The 21,203-nt window shown below is 41.2% G+C and overlaps 1 protein-coding gene across 1 annotated transcript in view; it reads left to right on the top strand.

The window, feature by feature from the left end:
* IL23R (interleukin 23 receptor) overlaps positions 1-21,203 on the top strand; it is a 122,676-nt gene that overhangs the window by 68,536 nt on the left and 32,937 nt on the right. The window contains exon 7 of the mRNA XM_055350436.2: positions 12,042-12,198. Coding sequence (XP_055206411.1) covers positions 12,042-12,198 — 157 coding nt within the window. The remainder of the gene's footprint in view (positions 1-12,041; positions 12,199-21,203) is intronic.

The raw sequence follows: 21,203 nt of genomic DNA, 5'->3' as shown, positions 1-21,203 counted from the left end.
GGGGAGGTAATTGAATCATGGAGGCCAGTCTTTCCCACGCTAGTCTCGTGATAGTGAATAAGTCTCACGAGATCTGATGCGTTTATCAGAGGTTTCCGCTTTTCCTTCTTCCTCATTTTCTCTTGCCACCACTACGTAAGAAGAGCCTTTTGCCTCCCACCATGATTCTGAGGCCTTACCAGCCATGTGGAACTGTAAGTCCAATTAAACCTCTGTTTCTTCCTAGTCTTGGGTATGTCTTTATCATTAGCATGAAAATGGATTAATACAGTAAATTGGTACCAGTAGAGTGGGGCATTGCTGAAAAGATACCCGAAAATGTGGAAGCAACTTTGGAACTGGGTAATAGGCAGAAATTGGAACAGTTTGAAGGGCTCAGAAGAAGACAGGAAAATGTGGGAAATTTGGAACTTCCTGGAGACTTGTTGAATGGCTTTGCCCAAAATGCTGATGGCGATATGGACAATAAAATCTAGGCTGAGGTGGTCTCAGATGGAGATGAGGAACTTGTTAGGAACTGGAGGAAAGGTGACTCTTGTTATGTTTTAGCAAAGAGACTGGCAGCATTTTGCCCCTGCCCTAGAGATTTGTGGAACTTTGAACTTGAAAGATGATTGAGGGTGTCTGGTAGAAGAAATTTCTAAGCAGCAAAGCATTCAAGTGGTGATTTGGGTACTATTAAAGGCATTCAGTTTTAAAAGGGAAACAGAACATAAAAGTTCAGAAAACTTGTGGCCTGACTATGCAATAGAAAAGAAAAACCCATTTTTTGGGGAGAAATTCAAGCCAGCTGCAGAAGTTTGCATAAGTAGCAAGGAGCCTAATGTTAATCCCCTAGACCATGGGGAAAATGTCTCCAGGCCATATCAGAGACCTTCACAGCAGCCCCTCCCATCATGGGCTTGGAGGCCCAGGAGAAAAAAGTGGTTTCATGGGCTGGGCCCAGGGTCACTGTGCTGTGTGCAGCTTAGGGACTTGGTGCCCTGTGTCCCAGCTGCTCCAACCATGGCTCAAAGGGCCAACATCCAGCTTGGGCTGTGCCTTCAGAAGGTGGAAGCCCCAAGCTTTGACAGCTTCCACATGGTGTTGAGCCTGCGGGTACGCAGAAGTCAAGAATTGAGGTTTGGGAACCTCCACCTAGATTTCAGAAGATGTATGGAATGCCTGGATGGCCAGATGAAAGTTTGCTGCAGGGGCGGGGCCCTCATGGAGAACCTCTGGTAGGGCAGTGTGGAAGCAAAATGTGGGGTCTGAGCCTCCATACAGAGTCCCTAGTGGGGCATTGCCTAGTGGAGCTGTGAGAAGAGGGCCACCATCCTCCAGATTCCAGAATAGTAGATCCACCAACAGCTTGAACCGTGCACCTGGAAAAGTTGCAGACACTCAATACCAGCCCATGAAAGCAGCTGGGAGGGAGACTGTACCCTGCAAAGTCACAGGGTTGGAGCTGCCCAAGACCATAGGAACCCACCTCTTTTATCAGCATAACCTGGATGAGAGACATGGAATAAAAGAAGATCATTTGGGAGCTTTAAAGTTGCCCTGCTGGATTTCAGACTTGCATGGGCCCTGTAACCCCTTTGTTTTGGCCAATTTCTCCCATTTGGAATGGCTGTATTACCTAATACCTGTACCCTCATTGTATCTAGGAAGTAACTAACTTGCTTTTGATTTTATAGGCTCATAGGTGGAAGGGACTTGCCTTGTCTCAGATGAGACTTTGGACTGTGGACTTTTGGGTTAATGCTGAAATGAGTTATGACTTTGGGGGACAATTGGGAAGGCATAGTTGGTTTTGAAATGTGAGGACACGAATTTGGAGGGGCCAGGGATGGAATGACATGGTTTTGCTGTGCCCCCATCAAATCTCAACTTGAATTGTATCTCCCAGAATTCCCACATGTTGTGGGAGGGAGCCAGGGGAGGTAATTGAATCCTGGGAGCCAGTCTTTCCCATACTATTCTCATGATAGTGAATAAGTCTCATGAGATCTGATGCATTTATCAGGGGTTTCCGCTTTTGCTTTTTCCTCATTTTCTCTTGCTGCTGCCATGCTAAGTAGTGACTTTCACCACCCATCATCATTCTGAGGCCTCTCCAGCCATATGGAGCTATAAGTCCAATTAAACCTCTTTTTCTTCCCAGTCTCCAGTGTGTCTTTATCAACAGCATGAAAACAGACTAATGCAGTACCCAGTGTTTAGCTCCCACTCATAAGTGAGAACATGTGGTATTTGATTTTCTGTTCCTGTGTTAATTCACTTAGGAAAACCACTCTAGCTTTAATAATGATTATTGTATGCTTGCAAACAGAGAGCTGTTTCCTCAAACGATCCACTTGCCTTTTATTAGTTGCTAAATAGACAAAGCTCCGACTAAGAGGAATCTAATTAGCTATTTGTAATTCAGTGTCTCCTAGGGTGAAATTTATATCAGTGATCATGGATAAAAAATTTAAGTATTCTGTGCTGAAATTTGACAGGCATCCAGGGAAACAAAAATTGTTCAGAAAGGAGAACTAAGATTTATGAATGTTTCTTTTTAAGTGAAAAGTGTATAGTTCAGAGTGTAATATTTATTACCAGTATAGGCCTGAGTCTTAGGTGAGCTTAAAGATGATGATAATCCGAGTAAAGATGAGTTTAAAAAAGTGAACGTCTAGAGAAACAAACTAACCATCCTTAAATGCCAAGGTTAAATTATCTAGTGTCTTAAGAAAGGCATAGCTGCAAGGTTCATTAATAAAGTCACATCAGATAACAGCACCTGGGAACAACGTAATAAAACTCAGTAATTTCAGCTGTGGAGGAACACTAGCCTGATTTAGGAAGAAGTTCCAATTTTGATATATTTTAAAAGAAATGCTATTTGATTATTTTTAAGCGTAACAAACTGCCATTTAGTCCAAATAATTAAGAAATAGTTTCTGGCCTTTTTTTTTCCCTTCCGATACTTTTTTAAGGTTTTTTTTTTAGAGATAGACTCTCACTTCATCACCCAGGCTGAAGTTCAGTGGTGCAATCATAGCTCACTGCAACCACAACCTCTTGGGCTCAAGTGATCCTCCCGCCTTAGCCTCCCAAGTAGCTGGGACTACAGTCACTCATCACTATGCCTGGCTAATTTATTTTTATTTTTATTTTTTTGTAGATTCTTGCCATGTTGCCCAGGCCGGTCTTGAACTAGCCTCAAATAATCCTCCCCCTAGCTTTCTCGTCAGCCTCCCAAAGTGCTAGGATTACAAGCATGAGCCACAGCACCTGGCCTGGCTTTTCTTAATTAACAGTTATGTATCAGCTGTGAAATTACCAGTTTTCAGAGCGTTAAATAAAGTGATATGTATTTAACACTAAAATACATTAAACATAACTTAATTTTTCTTTGGTGCTAAGCATGATTCCAAATCCTTTTACTGTTTAAGACTGATTCTGAGTATCGGTTTTGCTATAGAGTAATATATCTTAAAAGTATCAAGAAGATAGGGGCAAAACTATACTAATTTTATTATATACCCTAAAAATTACTCATTAAAAGTAAATTCCTTACGTCAACTTGTTTACCTTTGTTCACTCAAATCATAAATGTGAACTTTATGGTTGTTTGCATACACTTAAATGGGACCCACGTTCTGCATCATTTGATTGATAATCAAGTGAAGATCCTGCTGAATTCCTTTTGCATATGCAGAATTTAGATTAAATTTCAAAACAACACAAATACAATTCTCAAGTCTTAGATTCTGAATTAATGGGGTTTTATCCTAATAAGACACCTGGGGTCCTTGTATAGTATCACACTCATAGAATGATATTAAAGAATACTGAGTTTCTTAGGCTGGGTGCAGTGGCTCATGCCTGTAATCCCAGCACTTTGGGAGGCCAAGGCAGGCGGATCACCTGAGCTCAGGAATTGAAGACCAGACTGGCCATCATGGCAAAACCCCGTCTCTACTGAAAATACAAAAAATTTAGCCAAGACTGGTGGTGTGTGCCTGTAATCCCAGCTACTCAGAAGGCTGAGGCAAGAGAATCGCTTGAATCTGGGAGGTGGAGGTTGCAATGAGCCAAGATGGAGCCACTGCACTCCAGCCTGGGTGACAGAGTGACTCTGTCTCCAGAGGGAAAAAAAAAGGGATACCAAATTCTCTTACTTCATGTAAATAGGAATATGTAATAGACTAGAAAAAGTGTTTAGAAAATAGAAAGGAATTATATTATCAGTGTCTCTGAATAAGTTTTCAGAAGCCAACTGTTTCTGGTTGAAACTCTTATTCTCTGCTCCCCCTGGTGGTGCTACATAGGCCATCTTGGTAACAAAAAGTGAGCCTTTGAGCTCACTTTTCAAAACCTTCTCTTTATCAGAAGTGGCAAATAGAGTAGAAAGAATATTTGTTATCTCATATGCTCTTCATAACAATCCTTTGTGATAGGTAGTATTAGCTCCATTATATAAATAGGGAAATAGAGTTTGAAAGAGGTCAAGCCAGATTTTTTTGAACTTATACCGTCAGTAACTAAGTGCCTCTCACAGACTCTACATCACTTTAAAGACCAAATAAATATTTAGAAAACGAAAAGACAGGTTTCAATCCAAAGCCAGGTTCTGTCTCCTCCACCATTATTTTTTTCAGAAAGTTTTTTTAAACTCATGACTCCCTCAGTCAATCTACCACGTTTCCTTTAAACACAACCACTAGCACAGAAAAAGTGAATTACCATTTCTATCCAGATCACTCAAGCCAAGTCACTGTAGCCAGAATGAAGCTTTGTTTACATTTGCTACTGTCAATTTCATCTGGGTCATGCATGAAGTGTTGTCTCTGCATGTCTGTAGGAAGACAGGAAAGTCAGAGTCAAGAGGAGTGGGAGGATACCAAAGATTACAGGTCTCTTCTACCACTTCAGCTCCGTGGTGGCATTGCCTCCATTAGATATTGCTGGAGGTGGGGGGTTTACTTCAAAGCGACAGGAAAGCCTTGTGGCCAAGAGCACAGGCTCTAGAGTTCAAAGCCTGGCTCTGCTACTTTCTAGTCATGCAATCTTTTTTTTTTTTTTCCTTTTGAGACAGGGTCTTGCTCTACTGCCCAGGCTGGAGCGCAGTGGCGCAATCTCAGCTCACTGCAGCCTTAACCTCCTGGACTCAAGCAATCCTCCTGCCTCAGTCTCCCAAGTAGCTGACCACAGGAGAGTGCCACCATGCCCAGCTAAATTTTAAAAATTTTTCTGTAGAGACAGGGTTGTGTCATGTTGCCCAGGCTAGTGTCAAGGTCTCTAACTGCTGAGCTCAAGCAACCATCCCGCCTCAGCCTCCCAAAGTGCTGGTATTACAGGCACGAGCCACTGCTCCTGGCTGAGTCATGCAATCTTTCTTTTTTTTTTTTTTTTTTTCTTTTTAGACAGAGTCTCACTGTGTTGCCCAGGCTGGAGTGCAGTGGCTTGATCTTGGCTCACTGCAACCTCCACTTCCCGGGTTCAAGCGATTCTCCTGACTCAGCCTCCCTAGTAGCTGGGATTACAGGCATCGGGCACCACGTCTGGCTTCTTTTTGTATTTTTAGTAGAGATGGGGTTTCACCACGTTGGCCAGGCTGATCCCAAGTGATCTGCCCATCTCGGCCTCCCAAAATGCTGAGATTACAGGTGCGAGCCACTGCTCCCGGCCTAGTCATGCAATCTTGAGCATGTTTCTTATCTTCTCTGTGCCTCGTTATTCCCATACATAACATGGGGATAAGATAAACACTTATATCATGTGTTTGTTGCGGGAAAGGGGATCCAATGATGTAAGAAGTTAGCTACAAGCCTGGAATAGCGTAATTGTTCACTAAATGCTAGCTAGTAATGTTACTCTCTAGCCTCTAGGGGAGCCATGCAGGAGGGATAGTAGAGCAAAGGAATCCACCTGAAAGTCACGGTATTGAGGGTGCTTTTCAGCCCCTTTAGCTAAGGTACATACAGACTGTGAAGTATCTAAGGGAATTAGGCTGACGAGGCAAGGAGAATATGTGCCACGCAGCAGTCCATGTTTCAGGCAATGATGGATGGCATATATGATGGTGGTCCCATAAACTTATCATGCAGCTGAAAAATTTCTGTCACCTAGTGATTTATATTACAGTTGCCTGCAGGATTCAGTACAGTAACATGCTTTATAGGTTTGTAGCCTAGAAGCAATAGGCTATACCATATAGCCTAGGTGTGTAGTAGGCTATACCACCCAGGTTTGTGTAATTACAATCTATGATGTTCGTACAATGATGAAATCGCTTAACGATGCATTTCTCAGAATGTATCCCTGTAGTTAAGTGACACATGACTCTAGTTATCTCTTGAAAGATGGTTCCAGGTCAAAGCTTCAGATTTTGTCTCTGGAGACACAGCTGCCTCTGGGAGAACATTTACAAACATCTTGCTCCCACCTCATTTACCTCTCTCCCTTCTGAATTCCCTAGAAGTCTAGCTTAGACCAGGTTGGAATATATACAGATTTTAGTAAAGGCTCAGAGATAGCAAGAAGAAAATAAATCTCAGCTGGGAGGGGTGATACAAGCCTATATTCAGCTACCTGAGAGACTGAGGCAGGAAGATCACTTGAGCCAGGGTTTTGAGGCTGTAATGCACTATGATCCCACCAGGGATAGCCACTGCACTGCAGCCGGGGCAATATAGTGAGACCCCCATCTCTATAAAAAGAAAGAAAATAAACATCTCAGAGAAAAACCACCTACTATGTAATCTTGATTACAAAATATAACTAGCTTTTCAAAGTTGGTTTGAGACCTGTCTTTTCATTTCCTAAATATTTATGTGGTCTTTAAAGTGATGTAGGGTCTGTGAGAGGCACTCAGTTACTGACGGTATAAGTTCAAAAAAATCTGGCTTGACCTCTTTCAAACTCTGTTTCCCTATTTATATAATGGAGCTAATACTACCTGTCACAAAGGATTGTTATGAAGACCATATGAGATAACAAATATTCTTTCAGTTCCATTTGCCACTTCTGACAAAGAGAAGGTTTTGAAAAGTGAGCTCAACTGTACCTGTTACCAAGATGGCCTCTGTAGCACCACCAGGGGGAGCAGAGAATGAGAGTTTCAACCAGAAAACAGTTGGTTTCTGAAAACTTATTCAGAGACACTGGTAATATAATTCCTTTCTATTTTCTAAACATTTTTCTAGTCTATTACATACTCCTATTTACATGAAATAAGAGGGATTGGTATATCGGCTATCTACTGCTACGATTGAGGGAAGAGAGAGACCCTCTCATATTGTTTTATATTGTTTTATACTCAGTACCTGTTTTAAGAAAAAACAACAAGGAAGTAAAAGCAAAGACAGGCAGCCCAGCACCAGGCCCGAAACCAGGACTGCGCCTGCCTGGCCAAAACCCAGTAGTTAAAAATCAACTCATAACTTAGAAAGCGATGTTATTCATAGATTCCAGACATTGTATAGAAGAACATTGTGAAACTCCCTGCCCTGTTTTGTTTCTCTGTGACCACTGGTGCATGCAGCCTCTGTCACGTACCGCCTGCTTGCTCAAATCAATCACGACCCTTTCATGTGAAATCTTTAGTGTTGTGAGCCCTTTAAAAGGACAGAAATTGTGCATTTGGGGAGCTCGGATTTTAAGGCGGTAGATTGCCGATGCTCCCAGCTGAATAAAGCCATTCCTTCTACAACTCGGTGTCTGAGAGGTTTTGTCTGCGGCTCGTCCTGCTACACAATAATGTGTAACAAACTGCCACAAAAGCTGAAGGGACATATAACAATAAACATTTATTTCTCAATGTCAGTGGGGTCCAGCTGGTCTAAGGTGAGCTTTGCTGGAATTGGGCATGTGTTTGCAGCTCAGCTGGCTCACTCCTACGTCTTTGCATGAGCTCTCCTCTACATGTCTCCTGGTCCTCTTTCTGCCATCAACAGGCTAGCCTGGGCATGTCCTTAGGGTGATGGCAGAGGGCAAGAGTACCTAAGGCCCAATCTCTCCAGTGTCTTTCAATCCTCTGCTTATATCAGGCTTACCAATGTCTGTTGGCTCAAAGCAAGCTACATGGACAAACCAGAACCAGAATGGGAGAACGTTCAAAGCTACATGGTAAAGGGCCAGGATATAGGGCTGGGAAATTACTTGGGCATTATTGCAATCCACCTCAAAATGTCATCAAGGCTCTCCACCTGCTGCTGGAACCAGTTCGTGTGAGGAGAGGAAGATGGTAGCATCTTTCCAAACAATAAAGACCAAGAACCTTGGCAGTCTTCATCCTACTCTAGCATTTGACACTGTTGACCACCTTGTCCTGAAAATGTCTCTCCTCTTGGTTTTCCCATTTCAAGAATGTGTTAGTCTTCTATCAATATTTCTGGATGCCCTTTCCTTTGTAAATTATTTTTTCTGCCAATTCCCTAAACATTGACATTCCCTTCATACCTACCATCTCACTGTCTCCTCTCTTTCTTACTCCTTTCACCTATTCCCAAGGCCTCAGCTACACCTGTATGTAGGCTAGCACCTGGAGCCCTCCCAACTCTCATGAAAGTCAGACCTATATTTCTAACTATTTGTTGGTATCTTTATGGGCTGTCTCCTAGGCCCCTCAAATTCATGTCAGAAATTGAGCTCCCAGTTGCGAACGGCAATCCACACCTACTTCCGTATACTCTGTTTCAGGGCATTTGCCACATTGTATATACTTGCCTGTTTACACTTCTGTTTCTCTACTCTTTAACTGTGAACTCATGGAAGGCAGAGATGTGCCATGATCAATTTTTGCATCTCCATTGATTTTTATAATGTCAAGTTCATGTGGATAATATTTTGAAACATTAGCTATTACTATTATTATTATTATTTGTCTAATGGTGTCCAACTTTAGTGACAGAGGCAGGGAAATCTTAGCTATGTGTTCAAGTAAGTGGATTATTGTTGACTCATTTCTCTAATTAAGCTACACCAGGGTCTCAGCAAACTTTTTATTCAAGGGCCAAATGGTAAACATTTTAGGCTTTGCAGAACATAAGATTTCTGTCTCAACTACTCAACTCTGTGTTTGTAGCGTAAAAGCAGTCACAGACAATTATGTAAATGAATGGGCATAGTCTGTTCCAATTAAAATTTCATTTTTGGACACTGAAATTTGAATTTCACATAATTTCCATGCATCATGAAATAGTCTTTTTTTAAAAAAAATTTCTTTCAACCATTTAAAAGTGAGAAAACCATTCTTAACTTAGGCTGCACAAAACCAAGTATTTATTCTTTTCTTCAAAGGGCCGATAGAACAGCATACAGATAGCAAAGACAAATCCTTGGCTTCGGCATTTCCAAGTCTGAAGGTTGGTATAAGACAGAAAATGTGGAAAAATGTATGATTAGTCACAAATAAGTTTCCCCATCACCACCCCATTTCCCTCCTCTACCAAACACTAGATAAAAATTACTTGGGCAGAAAGAGGAGGAGGTTGTAGGGTAAAGGGAGAAACCAAGGGTTTAGACACTGGTGGGTTACCAAGGACCCTCTCATCCAGTGCCATGTCCCATACTGATAGTTGGGGAAGGTAGGGATTATAGAACTCTAACTAGGTTGGAGATTTTTTCTTCCCTCCACCCAGGGATGTTCCCAGGAACTTATATTTAACATAAGAAAAGAGAGATCTCAAACTGAAGAACATTACGTTTCAATGACCCCTAACCTTCAGAGTTGAGGCTCTAAGTAGAAATGGACTTACTTCAAAATTTCTTGCACTCTTGAAATTATATTATTTACAGAGGCACTCAATTAAATCCAGCTCTTTCAATGTTCATTTTAGCCTCCAAAGATATCATCCTGAGGTATCATGTTGTACTTGCAGGGCCCTAAGCAGCCACCTGGTTTGCCTCATGGTTTAAACAACTGATAACAGTTCCATAACATTCTTCTTACTATTTTGGAATTCTGGCTGTACTTTAGGGTATTTCTTTCCTTTAAGAGGACTTATCTATAAATGTAATGGCAGCAAACATATTGGAGACTAACAACTTCCTTACAAGAGACACTAATATGAAGCAGAGTGCATTTGAGAGTCAAATCTTTGGCACAGTAAGTAAAATTTCTCTAGATCCCAGGAGACCTCAGACACTCTCCAGTTATATTAACATTGCAGAAAATTTCCAGGGCCATGAATAGAGACATGGCTTATGGAAACTCTGAAAGATATCTTTCATGCAGAGTTTGAAAAATATCATTCAGAGTTTCCATAAGCCATGTCTCAATAGACAAAACTATTCTAGGGCAGATGACATCCCCCAAACAAATATTTTCACGAATTTTACATTTTCAGTGCATTGCAAGTTTTAAGGATTAATGTTAAGGTTGGGTTTTAAATGGAAGTATCCCTGAATGAGGTTGATACCTCATTCTTTTTTTTTTTTAATCTCAATCATTGTAACTTTCTCTTTCATGAGTATCTGATAACTGCTTTCACCTAGTTGTTGCACAAATGCATTTCTAGACATATTGACATATTTTTTGTCTGCCTTTCAACCATGCTTCACTTTTTCCAGTAAATCAGTTACTAGAAGTGCCTTGGTTTCTTTCTGCCAACTGAAACAGCTTGTTTGGGGCTCATTTTTCATTACATTTTATAGCAGGGTGTAGTGCTCCAGGGAAAAAAGGATTTTTGTGTTGATCCCTCAGCTATTTTCTTTATCCTCCATTGGATTTCTCAGTTCAACATTCTTAATATTTTAATTTTTCTCTGACACATACACATATGTATACATATATACATATATATACATATATACATATATACACATATATACATATATACATATATACACATATATACATATGTGTGCGTGTGTGTGTGTGTGTATATATATGTATGTATTATTGGGCCTTGTAGAATCTGCAATAACCTGCAATGAGGACCAACTTACAGCTTAGCTTATAGGTATTTTTTTCTAAAAGTCACCATTAGCGAGTAAAATTATTTCATCATTCAGGAAGAATTATTGATCTAAATATCCAGCTGCAGGGGAGAGGGGAATTCAGACAATTGCTATCAGCTACCATTTCCCCACCCCATTAAAAGAGTATATTCCAAAATTAAGAATATATTCCAAAATTAAGGCTGGGTGTGGTGGCTCACTCCTGTAATCTCAACACTTTGGGAGGCCAAGGCAGAGGGATGACTTGTGCCCAGGAGACCAGCCTGGGCAATATAATGAGAACTTATCTCTACAAAAAAATTTAAAAATTATCCAATCATGGTAGTGCATGCCTGTAGTCCCAGCTACTTGGGAGGCTGAGGCAGGAGGATCACTTCAGCCCAGGAGGAGGTGGAGGTTGCAGTGAGCTGTGATCAAGCCACTGCACTCCACAGTCCAGCCTGGGCAACAGAGTGGGACCCTATCTAGAAAAAAAATAAAATAAAATAAATACATATACACACACACATATAAATAGATAAATATATATACACACATAAATATATATACACATATACATAATATCACATTTGGACTTTCTGGAGATTTGAGACAGTTGTCAAACATAAAGCAGTATGGGCTGGGCACGGTGGCTCACACCTGTAATCCCAGCACTTTGGGAGGCCAAGGCGGGCGGATCACTTGAGGTCAAAAATTCAAGACCAGCCTGGCCAACATGAAGAAACCCCATCTTTACTAAAAATACAAAAAAGTAGCCAGGTGTTGTAGTGCATGACTGTAATCCCAGTTACTTGGGAGGCTGAGGCAGAAGAATCGCTTGAACCCGGGAGGCGGAGGTTGCAGTGAGCCGAGATCGAGCCACCACACTCCAGCCTGGGCAATAGAGCGAGACTCCATCTCAAAAAAAGCAGTGTGTATTTCAGTTTTAATGTATTTCAGAGACAGTATTTGATTATGTACGGCCATGTTTTATATAAAGAACACTTTGTTTTCCTAGAGTCTAGAAGACAGCTTGGAACATAATAGGTGTTCCATACATTTCTGCTAAATAAAATAATTGTTTTAAAAGCACACCACATTTTATTATTGTTACCCATCCATTTTAGGTTAAAGAATTTGACACCAATTTTACATATGTGCAACAGTCAGAATTCTACTTGGAGCCAAACATTAAGTACGTATTTCAAGTGAGATGTCAAGAAACAGGCAAAAGGTACTGGCAGCCTTGGAGTTCACCGTTTTTTCATAAAACACCTGAAACAGGTGAGTGTACTTACATATTTTATTCTCTTGGGCTTTTCTTTATATATCTTTTCTGCTGAGCACAGTGGCTCACACCTATAATTCCAGCACTTAGAGAGGCCAAGGCAGGAAGATTGCTTGAGCCTAGGAGTTTGAGACTGGCCTGGGCAACATAGTGAGACCCTAGTCTGTACAAAAAAATAATAATTATTATTAGCCTGGGTGGTAGAATGCATTTGTAGTCGCAGCTACTTGGGAAGCTGAGGTAGTAGGATTGCGTGAGCCCAGGAGGTTGATGCTGCAGTGAGCTATGATCATCCCACTGCTCTCTAGCCTGGAGGAAAGACCAAGACCCTGTTTCCTAAAAAGTTTAAAACAGCCAGGTGCAGTGGCTTATGTCTGTAATCCCAGCACTTTGGGAGGCCAAGGTGGGTGGATTACCTTGGGTCAGGAATTCAAGACCTCCTTGGCCGACATGGTGAAACCCTGTCTCTACTAAAAATATGAAAATTAGCTGGGCATGGTGGCAGGTGCCTGTAATCTCAGCTACTCGGAAGGCTGAGGCAGGAAAATTGCTTGAACCCAAGAAGTGGAGGTTGCGGTGAACTGAGATTGTACCACCGCACTCCAGCCTGGGCAAGAGAGAGAGACTTGGTCTCAAAAATAATAATAATAATAATAATTAATAATAATAATAATAATAAATAAGTTTAAAACAAAAACAAAATAAAGATACAAGATATTTTTTTTTCTCTTTACCTTTGACCAAAATTGACAAAACTATTCTAGGGCAGATGGTAACATTTAAATTGTCGTTTTGCTTTGATTTTCTTAAGGCTTACTACAATTTATATAATGGTTCTCAAACATTCCTGGGTATAAAAACCATCTGGGAGCCTGGGTACACTGGTTTACACCTTAATCCCAGCACTTTGGGAGACCAAGGCAGAAAGATTGCTTGAGCCCAGGAGTTCAAGACCAGACTGGACAAGATAGGGAGACCCCATCTCTACCAAAAATACAATTAAAATTACCCAGGCATGGTGGCCCACACCCATAGTCCCAGCTACTTGGGGACTACAGGAAGAATTATTGATCTAAGCAGGCTTCAATCATAGCTCACTGAAGCCTCTGCCTCCTGGGCTCAAGCAATCCTCCTGCCTCAGCCTCCCAAGTGGCTCAGACTACAGATGCGGTCCACCATGCTAGCTGAGGCAGGAGGATCACTTGAACCTGGGAGGTCGAGAATGCAGTGAGCCACGTTTCTGCCACTGAACTCTAGCCTGGGTGACATCCTGGGCAATTGTGAGCCATACAATAAGCTAAGAACTTGTTTTGAAAAATATTATCTGGGTGTGGTGGCTCAAGCCTGTAATCCCAGCACATTCAGAGGCGGAGGCAGTTGGATCACTTGAGCCCAGGAGCTTGAGACCAGCCTGGCCAACATGGCAAAATCCCACCTCTACTGAAAATACAAAAATTAGCTGGGCATGGCGGTACATGCCTGTAATCCCAGCTATTCAGGAGTCTGAGGCAGGAAAATGGCTTGAACCCAGGAGACAGAGGTTGGAGTGAGCCGAGATCGCGCCACTGCACTCCAGCCTGGGCGACAGAGTGAGACTCCATCTCAGAAAATTTTATTAAGAACATATTCTCCTAAAAGAGACACAAAACAATCATATCAATAAACGTTGTCTACTATATGTTAAGCAATCAGAAAGTTAAAACTCCTAAACACAGAATTCTCTTCTCCTCAACAGGATTTAGCTGATTTATTGTTTATCTTTAGATATTTTCCTGCTTCTAATATTATTAGTTTAATTTTATATTCATTTATTCATGCCATTCAGTAACATCTTAGCCAAATAGACTTCAGTTGAAGCACATAATAAAATGAATCTATTGTAATTGTAATAATACTCCTAATGGCCCCATTAACCTAAAGATGTCTCCCTACTGCGGGTACCTTATACACTAGATTTAACATTTTCTTTTCAGAACTGAAGGACTTTATTATAATCCCAGTATGAATAGCATCATTATTATAACATTCTGGAATTGTGTTTTATGTTTTCAAGGCACTTTGACATACGTTATAAATATTGATGGCTGACAAATTAGTAGAGGGAGCAAAGAGCATGACTTGCTGCAAAGCTCTTCTGGTATCTCCTACTGCCCAAATCTTGGAAATACTTTGGCCAGGTGCAGTGGCTCATGCCTGTAATCCCAGCACATTGGGAAATGGAGGCAGGTGGATTGCTTGAGCCTAGGAGTTCAAACCCAGCCTGGGCAATATAATGAGACTCTGCTTCTATTTAAAAAAAATAAAAATAAATAGAAATTAAATTTAAAAATGTTAAAATGAAGAAACAACTTATTAGGGAATCCTTTTCTCTCTTTGTTTCTTTCTTTCTTTCTTTTTTTTTTTTTTTTTTTTTTTTTTTGACAGTCTTGCTCTTTTGCCCAGCCTGGAGTACAGTGGTGTGATCTCGGCTCACTGCAACCTCCACCTCCTGGGTTCAAGAGATTCTTGTGCCTCAGCCTACCGAGTAGCTGGGATTACAGGCACCCACCACTATGCCTGGCTAATTTTTGTATGTTTAATAGAGGCGGGATTTCACCATGGTGGGCAGGCTGGTCTCGAACTCACGACCTCAGGTGATCCGCCTGCCTTGGCCTCCCAAAGTGCTGGGATTACAGGGGTGAGCCATGGCACCCAGCCAGGGAATTATTTTCAGTATCAGTTCTCTTTTTTAAAAGTTAGTTTTTAATTGAAGGTATTCTGTCAAGTTGATACTGTTTACAATTCGTGGACTTTAGATGCCATTTTATAATAGTCAGAATTTAGTTGATAACCCATTTTTTTAATGAACTCTATAACTGCCTAGCAAGATTATGCAAATTGATAACTACCATTTATCATTTACGAAGTACTACTGTGTATAAGCTTGTTTGATTATGATGTCAACCACATTTGGTAGTGTAATTAGCGCTACTTTACAAAAGCAGAAACTGGGCATGACTTACTAAATAGTACATTGCTGGTGGGTAATGACACCTAAACTATAACAAAACTTTTCTTATTCAAAATATTGAACTGCTTGGCTAGCTCAGTTGGTAGAGTATGAGGCTCTTAATCCCAGTGTGAAAATACTGTGCATTTTCCCCACCATCCCTCAGCAATTTCATTCTTTAATTTCAGGGAAGCAGAGGAGCAACTTACTTAAGTATTCTAAGTATAGGACTACAAATGTTCTTCTTTAAACATAAAAGTCTTGGCCAGGTGTGGTGGCTCACGCCTGTAACCCCAGCACTTTAAGAGGCCAAGGCGAGTGGATCACCTAAGGTCAGGAGTTTAAGACCACCCTGGCCAACATGGCGAAACCCCGTCTCTACTAAAAATACAAAAATTAACTGGGTGTGGTGGCAGGTGCCTGTAATCCCAGCTACTAGGGAGCCTGAGGCAGGAGAATCTCTTGAACTCGAGAGGCGGAGGTTGCAGTGAGCCAAGATCGTGCCACTGTACTCCAGCCTGGGTGACAGAGCGAGACTCTGTGTCTAAATAAATAAATAAATAAAGTAAAATAAAGATAAAAGTCTTAAGCTTCAGGTAGAAGGAAATAGGAACACCACAGTTTAAATTTAAAGTCTGTTTCCTAAGGAGAAAAATCACTTAAGAGACAAAAATACCAATTAAAATTAAGTATCCCTGAAAACTTGGATTTATCAAAGTTTAACATGTTAGCTAAGAGAAACCATAGACTGTTCTCTTGGTACAAATTCCTTTCTAAGACACATTACATGAGAAACAGTAAAAGTGTGTTAGGGAAAGTGCTCATGTTAAATCTCTTTGAAAATGTACCTTTTTTTTCTGTGTGTAAAAGCAATGTAAGTTTATTGTAGTATGCAACCTAAAAACACCCACTATTTACATTTATTTAATTTAATACTAGTTTTTCCTATGCATTTTTTTAATGGTTGGGGCTATGATGTGTTTACTATTTTATATCCTGATTTTCTTACTTAATCTACCCTGTTAAGTTTTTAAAAACTGATTTCATGGCTGCACGGCATTCTTGTTTATGTATGTACTATAATTTATTTAGGCATTTCCCTACCTAAATAACATCTGGGTCATTTCCATTTTATCCATTATCAATAAACTTCTTTGCATAGCTTTGTATATAAATGGTCTTTATTCCTTTAGTTCTAAAGAAGAATTATTGCATCAAGAGTTACGCACCTTTTAAGATGCTGATGTATGTTGTTGAACTGCTTTTTACTGAATCTTTAATATTGATTGCTTTTTAAAAAGGGACCTATGAAAAGACAGTCATTCACAAAATACTCATTTAGCCTCTACCATGTGCCAGGCATTTTTAGATCCTTGCAGAACCTCAGTGAGCAAAGGAGACAAAATTCCCTGCCTTGGAGAAGTTTCCTTCTGGAGAAGACACACAGTAAAAATCAAGCATAATAATTACATAAATTACATTGCATCATACATAAAGATGTAAATAAAAGCAGTAAGAATCAGACTTCACAGCTGAAGTATGAATTGCCTCACAATTGAAAAAATAAAATGATATCATTTCTGTAATTATTTATTTAACCAACTTGTTTGATAATGAGGTTTTTTGGCCAGCCAAACTTTTCCAGTGCTTAAAGGTTTATTTATGAAGAAACACAGCCCGGGCAGTAATGCCTCTTCCAAGCAGGACTTTCCTGAATTAGTCTCTAAGATTCTGACATGTGTATTACTGAATTGATTCATCTCAATACAATGTGTTTGCAAAATTCTGCCCAGCTAAGACCAGAGGACAAATCCTGAAGTGGGTATGGCTTGTCCGGCAGCCTCGGCATTCTTATTTTTTTCCGTTGCTTTCCCTCTGAATAGTGCCTGGCTTGGCCATTAAAAACCTGGTCTCGGCCGGGCACGGTGGCGCACGCCTGTAATCCCAGCACTTTGGGAGGCCGAGGCGGGCAGATCACGAGGTCAGAGGATCGAGACCGTCCTGGCTAACACGGTGAAACCCTGTCTCTACTAAAAGATACAAAAAAAAAAAAATTAGCCGGGCGCGGTGGCGGGTGCCTGTAGTCCCAGCTACTCTGGAGGCTGAGGCAGGAGAATGGCTCGAACCCGGGAGGCGGAGCTTGCAGTGAGCCGAGATCGCGCCACTGCGCTCCAGCCTGGGCGACAGAGCGAGACTCCGTCTCAAAAAAAAAAAAAACCTGATCTCAAAAATGAACCAAACCAACTCACTTATAATCAAGTTTAATGACTTATTCTCTTTTTCTTACTTAGAGTATTTAGACTTTAATAGGACAAACAAAGCCTTATACTGAAAAAGAAAATCAATCCTCCAGAATACCCATTTATTCTATCTGATATAATAGCAAGAGGCCAATTAACAGACTGAATCCCAGGGTGACTTCAGGATAATAAATAATAATAGCTAACATTTATTGGATGCTTACTAAGTGTTGGGCATTTTGATAAGCATTTTACATGTGAATTGTTCTTTATTTATCACTGCAGCTCTACAAAAGGAGTATAATTATTATCCCAGTTGCACAGATGAAACCATATGGCCCAAGCAGTTTTGTCAAACATTACAAGGCTGGTAAACAGTAGAGCCAGGGTCTAACTCAGGCTATGGGATTCCAGCACCCATGTTATTTATAGCTCTGCTAGTCTCCTTCCTAAGAGACCTAGGAGGGTCCTGCATCCGCCTGTGAAACAAAATCATTCTCTACACATTAGCTAGTAATAAAACTATGCCAACAGAGCTTCATTTCTAATGCAGTGTTTGTTATGGAAATGCAAACGCATGAGAAAAGAACCAGAAGATACTATTGACTACTGCTACTTTGGCTTGAATACAAGATGTGGAAGCAGATTTGCGGTAGATGATGAGAATGAAACCATAGTACTATAGGAGGTTTCTGATAGGATAGGTAAGGAAGGGGCAGTCTGAGATGAGGATAAAGGATAGGTAAAAAAGGCAGCCTTAGCCAAGACAGGACCATCATGGGCAATTCATCATGTGCTTTACCAGCTAGTTATGGGCTATCTAGAAAGCACTGTTTCTCATAGTAGGGTCTGTGGACAATCTACATTAAGAATGCTTGGGCACTTTTTTTTTTTGATACAGTCTCGCTCTGTCACCCAGGCTAGAGTGTAGTGCACCATCTCAGATCACTGCAACCTCCGCCTCCTGGGTTCAAGCAATTCTCCTGCCTCAGCCTCTCAAGTAGCTGGGACTACAGACATGTACCACCACACCTGGCTATTTTTTTTGCATTTTTAGTAGAGACAGGGTTTCGTCATGTTGGCCAGGCTGGTCTCGAACTCCTGACCTCAAATGATCCCCCTGCCTTGGCCTCCCAGAGTGCTGGGATTACAAGCACGAGCCACTGTGCCTGGCCTGAATGCTTGGGCACTTCTTAAAGTACAGATTCCTGAGCCCTTTGCCAAGTGATACTTCTGCAGTGAAGCGTAAAATCCATTGCTGTAGAGGTCAGACATACTCTTTAAGAGAAGGAAGTGTCATCATAAAAGACAACATAGGGAATGGACAGAAAATGTGGACAGAAAGGCGGTGTGGATATGATTGCCCAAGCCATTGAAACGGGAGAGTTCCCTGACTCCTGTCGCATATCATGTGGCTCATCTCTTCTGCCAAGGCACATGCTCAAACCCCTTATGGGAGGGGGAGCACACAGATGGACAGGTGCAGGAGCTGGGGTGAGCACCTTGGGGCTCCAGCCCCACAGTAACATCTAGGGGTGGATGCCTGTGACTCCCAAAGCCCAAGTGGGAATGTGTTACAGTGCACTATTTTAGCTTTGCTGTCTGCAGACAGCTTAACTGTTAACCAGCTCAGTGCCCTCTTGGTACCCAGGTCCTTGTCCAGTGTCCAGGAAGAATCAGGTCACACACAGATTTGAAGGATGAATGTGGGGGTTTTATTGAGTGGTGGAGGTGGCTCTTAGTGGGATAGATAGGGAGCTGGAAGGGGGATAGAGTGGGAAGATGATCTTCCCCTGGAGTTGGCTGTCCAGCGGCCGATCTCCTCTCTGATTGTCCCCAGCGGAACTTCTCTCAGCATTCAGATGCTCCTTTTCTTCTCTCCTTCTCTGCCAAGCCATTCTGCCATTCTTCTGCTCTTCTATTTATCTCTCTGTCTGCTTCTGGAACCTGGGGTCTGGAGTTTATGTGGGTACAGGATAGTGGGGCATAGCAGGCCAAAAGGCAACTTTTGAGCACAAAAACAAGAATGCCTGCTTCTATTTAGGGCTGTGGGTTTCCAAGCTTGAGGGTGGGACCTCTGCCAGGGAACCACCCTCATTTATTCAGTATTTTCCTGTTTGCTGTTTGTATCACCATCGCCTTAGTAGTAGTGGTTTGGGGGACAGAAAAGGGTGGGAATGTGAGAATCTTAGGCCATTATCTCTAGTACTATCTGGTCACCTCTCTGTTTCCTATTTCTCCTGAGTCACTGACCACCCCAGCCCACCTGGGCATTACAGGAACCCCCCAAAGCACAGGATATAGGAGTGTTGTCGTAATTAACCATCACATCACACATGACCCTCTTCTGCCTAGAACTCACCCTGTCTCTGGATGTGAGGTTTCAGCTGAGATTATGAGAACCGCTGAGAGCTGCTGAAGTTAGAGCTTCTGATCCACCAACCTTGATAGGCACTGTTATCCTGGGGTCTTTCAGCAGCGTGGAAAGAGCCCCAAAGGGGAAAAGACAATTTGTCATTGTAGAAAACCAACACTGAAAATGTATAAGTCAGTAGTCTAAATTTGCTACTACTGACTTAAAAAAGCTGAAACAACAATGGCTAGCCAGGAATCTTTTTCAATTCTGCATTGTAATATAGATCCCTTTTTAACGAAGAAAAGACACAGGTTCTATAATCCCTTTAATAACAGGTTAAAGACCTGAGGGAAGGGCAGTCACATTTCACGATGACTAATTAACTTGCTTGAATTGCTGCTTGCCATAGAAAAGTTTCCCAGAGAACTCATATTACTCTTTTTTTTTTTTTTGACAGTTTTCCAGAGGAAGGCAAGTATGAGCAAGATATTAAACAATATTTTGCTTTCCTCTCACAAAACAGTATTGGTTGTTGCACTACCAGTGACTCCTTGAAGATGCTCATTAATTTTTCAGGTTTTTAAGTGGCTAAAAGGGAAAAAGCAAATATTATGTTAATGGAACTAAATATCAGTGCTATTAAATATAATGCAAATTAGATGATGACACACAGAATGTATTTTTCAAACATTTTATTATGTGTAATTAGAGATTTGTGAATTGTCCACATAGAGATGGGTTCTGAACTTGTAGACTCTTGGTTAATAACCCATGTTAAACAGACATGGTGTTTCTTGAAATTCTAATCACTTTAGACTTTTCATTTGGGTTTAACTTTCTTCAGGTCCTGCCTCTGATAAACCACCAAGTTTCTGCAGAATAGGAAACAATTCAGAAGAGTTCCATAATCTCCCTGAAGTTTGCAACCTATTACTACAGAACAAAGATCTTCCTTTCTCTTTCTTTCTTTCTTTCTTTCTTTCTTTCTTTCTTTCTTTCTTTCTTTCTTTCTTTCCTTCTTTCTTTCTTTCTTTTTCCTTCCTTCCTTCCTTCCATCCTTCCTTCCTTCCTTCCTTCCTCCCTTCCTTCCTCCCTTCTTTTTTAGACAGGGTCTCTCTCTGTCACCCAGGCTGGAGTGCAGTGGTGTGATCTCAGCTCATAAGATCTGGGCTCAAACAATCCTCTCACCTTGGCCTTTCAAGTACCTGGAACTACAGGCATGCACCACCATACCCAGCTAATTTTTTTTCTTTCTTTTTTTTTTTTTTTTTGTTTGTAGAGACAGGGTTTCACCATGTTTGCCAAGTTGGTCTTGAACTCCTGGACTCAAGAATTCTGCCCACCTTGGCCTCCCAAAGTGCTGGGCTTACAGGCAGGAGCCACCATGCCTGGCCTATGATTATGCTTTTTCTTGAA

Source organism: Gorilla gorilla, chromosome 1 (genome assembly GCF_029281585.2).
Source record: "Gorilla gorilla gorilla isolate KB3781 chromosome 1, NHGRI_mGorGor1-v2.1_pri, whole genome shotgun sequence".
Taxonomy (NCBI): domain Eukaryota; kingdom Metazoa; phylum Chordata; class Mammalia; order Primates; family Hominidae; genus Gorilla; species Gorilla gorilla.
The sequence above is the reverse complement of the archived record's forward strand: the minus strand, read 5'-3'. Positions and strand labels throughout refer to the sequence as shown.